At 25.4% G+C, this 5,314-nt stretch overlaps 1 protein-coding gene across 1 annotated transcript in view; it reads left to right on the plus strand.

Annotated features, from left to right (window-relative positions):
• LOC122637299 (odorant receptor 13a-like) overlaps positions 1–2,093 on the plus strand; it is a 16,434-nt gene extending 14,341 nt beyond the window's left edge. Inside the window, exons 3-6 of the mRNA XM_043829311.1 lie at positions 921–1,020; positions 1,090–1,200; positions 1,299–1,454; positions 1,912–2,093. Coding sequence (XP_043685246.1) covers positions 921–1,020; positions 1,090–1,200; positions 1,299–1,454; positions 1,912–1,962 — 418 coding nt within the window. The 3' untranslated portion in view covers positions 1,963–2,093. The remainder of the gene's footprint in view (positions 1–920; positions 1,021–1,089; positions 1,201–1,298; positions 1,455–1,911) is intronic.
• Positions 2,094–5,314: the final 3,221 nt, after the last annotated feature.

Genomic DNA, 5,314 nt, shown 5'->3' on the forward strand with positions numbered 1-5,314 from the left:
TTTTCCTAAAGATTTATTACAATTCCGTTATAAAAAAATTAGATGGTTTGTTCACTAGTAGAATTGTTTTTAATAATACTGGTTTTTGTTAATGAGATTGTAAGTGATTTAATCGCAAGGAAAATTACAAATATTAAGAGTTTTTTCTCGTAAATTTATACAAAAGTAAATGCCCAAAAATGTTTTCAATAACCTCATATTTGTTTTACCATTCACAATAGAGCAAATATATTTCGTTTTAATTATTATATATTTGTAGTTGTATAGAATTTCTCATGTGTCTGAAAACATTTTTTTTAGATCGATTCATTTTTTATTTTTACTTTATCGTGAAAAGTAAATTTTGAGATTTTTCTTTTAACGTTTCAAGTAATTTTTTAGTCATATTATTTAAGATTAATGTCAATCTTAAAAATGTTTTCAACGACGCCATATTTGTTTTACCATTTATAATACAGCAAATATAACTCTTCAGTTAATATATATTTGTCTACACTCTAATTTCTTATATATATAACATTTTTTTCTTCAATCTGTTCATTCTTTGTTTATATTTTATGGCGAAAAGTAAACTTTGTGATGTTCCTTTGGAGATGTTCCTCGAAAATGTTCCTCTCAACGTTTCAAGTCATTTTTTAATTGAATTATTTTAGATTGAAAATCGAACAAATTTTTGTTCGAATACATATTGTTGAGTATAATAGATTATTAACATTTGATTTTTTCAAAAGTAAATAGATTCGAAGGGGTTGTTTCATCCCTTATATGCCTACATCCCTTAAGAAAAATGAATGACACGCGTCTCATAATTTTTAATATCAGTGAGCACAAATACTACTTCATAATTAAATTGAAATTATTATTCTTTTAGTATGAGGAAGATGTCATAAAAACTTTTATCCTCTTTGTAACTGTTTCAGATTAGGGGATATATTAGAGGATAGTTTTAATATAGTTATTGGACAACATTTATTTGGGACAACTATACAGCTTTGTATATCGTGTTATCAAATGCTGTCCGTACGTATACGTAACTCTACGCAATTTTTGTACCGTATATTGTCTAACAGATAATTTCTAATTTTGTAGAGTTTAACAGTATTAGAAGGAATTGGTATAATAACGTTCTTTATATATGTTTCCGTTTTGTCTGGCACGTTGTTCACTTATTGTTACATCGGTGAATGTCTCATCGAAGAAGTAATTAATTCTTATTGAATTTCAATTTAATCTGTTATTTGATTCAATAATTTGTTGATACGGTTTTGTTATTTTTTTTTCTTCTTTCTTTAATCCAGAGCACAAGCTTGTGCGAAGCTCTTTATCATTGCAACTGGTATGAACTGTCGACGATCGATATGAAATCGATTTGCATTTGCATGATGCGAGCTAGAAAGCCACTGCAATTGACTTGTGTGAAATTTTGCGTTGTGTCCGTGCGTACTTTTACAGAGGTGAGTCGTATTTTTATTTCTGTTTCTTCTTCTCTTTTTTTTTTTATTTTTCATCTGCAAGATTAAAAATTTTAATTATTAGCTTATAATCGGCATCTCGTTAATCTATTTTCTCTTTATTTTACTTTCATTATTCTCTCCCGTCAATTTTTTGTTTTTAATATATTTTTCGTGGTCCAAAAGTTATTGTTTTCTTTAGAACAGTTTATTTTTATTTGTTTATGATTTATTGTTTTTATTCCTTAAGTTTTCATTATTTATCGAGATGGTGCGTTCATATTTTTTGTTATTTTTGATATGTCATACGTATATTTTATTCGTTTTATTTTTATAAGGAAATATTATATCCCTTAGATCGTTGTTTTTCTTTTCTTTATTAGTTTTCGGAATTTTTATTTGGTATATATTCGACAATTTAAACAGGTTGAGATTTGTCATCTTTTTGTAAATTTTGCAGATAGTCAAGTCATCAATGGCTTATCTCTCATTACTACGAACGTTTATGTAGAATTGTGACATAATCAGCCTTAAATATTTATTACTGGAATATTGTTATTGACATTTTGATAAAAATATTGAATATACTGCATGTTGTAAATTTGTATACATTCACGTTATTAAGTTAAGTATTGGCAAGATAAACATTATGGGTGATATATTTGTTATTTAAATGACTATATTTGACTTAAGTCCTTATTTTTAAACAGAGTTTTCATTTTTGATATTTTATTAGAAATTTTTTTGCATTTGCACACAAGCTCTAAGATAGATGTAAATGCGTATGTATATCTGAGATTCGTATCTTGTGTATATCTTTCAATATTAAAAAAAAAGAATTTTATTTCCATAGAATAATTAAATATTTTTTCTACGTCATGATATTACAGAATATTATATATTACAGAAATTATAAGTTTTATTTGTGTAATATATAGCGTATAATATTATTATTTTTGAATCATTTTAATATATTTTATATTTAAATATAATTTTAATTTTACATATATAAATTCAATTTGAAAATTATTACAAAATAAAGATATTTTAACTATGATTCAAGAATATATGTATTAATTTTATATTTACGTATTAAATTGTATTGATTTTCAAAATATTAATGTTAAATATATATATATATATACACACATATATATAATACACATCATATATACATACATATTTAACATTATATATGTATATATGCATGTACACACACACACACACACACACACACACATACCCAGAAATTGTCTAATTTATATTACATATATATTATTAAATTGCAAATTATAGGCGACAGAGAATAAATATGAATGTATGTATGTATTTATGTGACTGTTGACCTAGTATATGCTTGTAACGAATAAAATTAATAATTGAAACAGTTTATTATCAGTATAAGTTTAAATCAATATAAGTAAGTTTATTATCATCTATAATTATTAATTATACATATTTACCATAAACAATCTTTCGAGTAATAATATTTTTGAGTTATGTTCTTTGCCTTAATAAAATAATTTGCCTTAATAAAATAATTCACTTTGCTGAATACTGACTTCAAAAGTTCTTTTCGCACGTGAGTAATAATTTTTCTCACTTGAAAATATTCTTGTTTAACTTCCCACATATAATAGAATTTAACACTAATGTTTCTTATTTCCAGACGTAGCCATAAAGATTTTCAACAATTCCATTTATATGACATCGTCGATTTATTATACTTTCTGTACACTACATCACGACCGATTTGAAGAGGACTGACAGCAAGAAAACTCGTGAAAGGCTAGTATTCAACTCTTTAACAACTTGGAAACCCTTCTAGTTTCCCTTTCTTTTCTATTTAGTAGTAATAGTGAGCGTCGTTGCATCTTTCTTTCACTCGAAAAATATTCACGGGGGCGTTACATAGAAACTTTCGACGGATATAGAGTCCGAAAAAAAGAGAAGACATGGTATATTCCACTTAGACAGCAGGGTAGACAAAAATGATTAATGCAGAACAGTGTCCGTCGAGTGTTGATCAATTATTGTTGAGTCTACTACATTCGTTAACAACTCACCCTTTCTTATTTCTACTTTTTTTTGAGACGAACCCAAAAGCTCTCTCATATTCTCTTTTCCTTTTCTCTTTTTTTTCTTCTTTTTTCGTTAGTTGCATAAACTATTCAACCTAGCGTTTTTAACCCTTTTTGTACCTAGTTTACGTCGGGAGTAGATCATACCCCTACGAACAGTTCGTCTGCGACTTTCGATCGAGCAAAATGGAAGGAACCAGAGAAGTATGGTGACAGCGTCATTGTATTTATTTATTAATTTTTTTTTTTTTAAATAGTTATCAGTTCGTTTGATGAGTGCGATATTTTGTGACAATAATCAACTAGAGTGATTTTATTCGGACTTTTCTAAAAGGAGAATCCACTGTCATGGTTTCAAGAAATCGAAACTGTTCCTTTTTTTGCATTTTTCTAATTTTCGAGGTCTCGACAAAATTTTGGTAATATTTTTTATAGGGTGCAATCGGAACTATCATTTGATTTGTTTCTTTCGTTATTTTTAATTTTTTTTAATCTTCGGCATTACTTGGAAAAATCGTGATTTTGAATAGAAATTTTTTTGGCAAATTGATTGCTACTGTGGTATTACATGTGTTAATTATTTTCTTGAAGTGGTCGTAGTGCATAATTTTTAATTAATTGAAGAATTAATTAGTCCATATTTCAAGTGATATCGAATAAAATATTTTTCTGAATATACAAATGAGTAGTAAGAATTGTGCTTTGTGAAACAATTAATAATTGTTAAAAATTTTTGTTTTTAATAGCAATTTATAATAATGAAACTGTGATTGTTTATTATTCATTTTTATATTTTCTTGATGTAAAAATGAATTATTATATCGGTTATCATTCAGTTTATTAGACTTTAATATTTCAAAAGTTTTAGATTTACATTCTATGATGTGCGTAAAGAAATGTTCGATTTATTACTGAAATATTTGAAACTCATTATCCCTTTTTTTTTGAAAGTGTATACGGTGTTTGTGTAAACAATTCTATATTTTTAGAGAATTCTCTGATTGATATGGGCATCTATATGTCATTGAGGTGTTACAGAGATAAGAGTATAATTTTATTTAAGCATCATAATAATAATTAATTGTTATAATAAAACTATTATATCTGTGATAATTGCACTGTAGCTTTTTGAATTAGGTATGAAAATATTGTAGCAATCAATGTGTCAATGTTTCAGTATTTAAAAATTTATCTTCTAATTATTATATACATAGATATTTATATTATCATGTCTACGTGTATCTATGTGTATACATATATCTTTTAATGTATTTTTTTTCAGCATTTTTGATTTTATATAATTTAGAGAATTCGTAATTTTTAATACGGTATAAAATATATTTTAAGATATTAAATATATCTATATTTTGATTTTATTTATAAAAGAATATTATTATGTGCAAGTTTAATGACGTGTAAAAGAAGATTTATCTAAACAAAAACAATATTTGTGTTTGCGATAACGTCACAATGATTTTTTAAACTGATTATTATAAATGATATTTTAACCTCCCAAAGATTATAATGAATTTTTCAATGAAATACAGATATATGTAATAATTCAAATTTGTTTGCTATGATTTTCTTTTTAATTTTAAATACAAAAAAAATTCTAACTTTGCATATCTATTTTTTTCATTATTTATTAATTATGAAAATATGAGTTTAAAGAATGTTTTCAATACCATAAAAGCGATAACGTTGAATATTTGCATTACAAAACTTTTCTTATTTTCATTTTAAATTAATAATAATTAACTGCTATCTGATTAATCTTTTCTG

The sequence above is a fragment of the Vespula pensylvanica genome, chromosome 25 (assembly GCF_014466175.1).
Source record: "Vespula pensylvanica isolate Volc-1 chromosome 25, ASM1446617v1, whole genome shotgun sequence".
In the NCBI taxonomy this organism is placed as follows: domain Eukaryota; kingdom Metazoa; phylum Arthropoda; class Insecta; order Hymenoptera; family Vespidae; genus Vespula; species Vespula pensylvanica.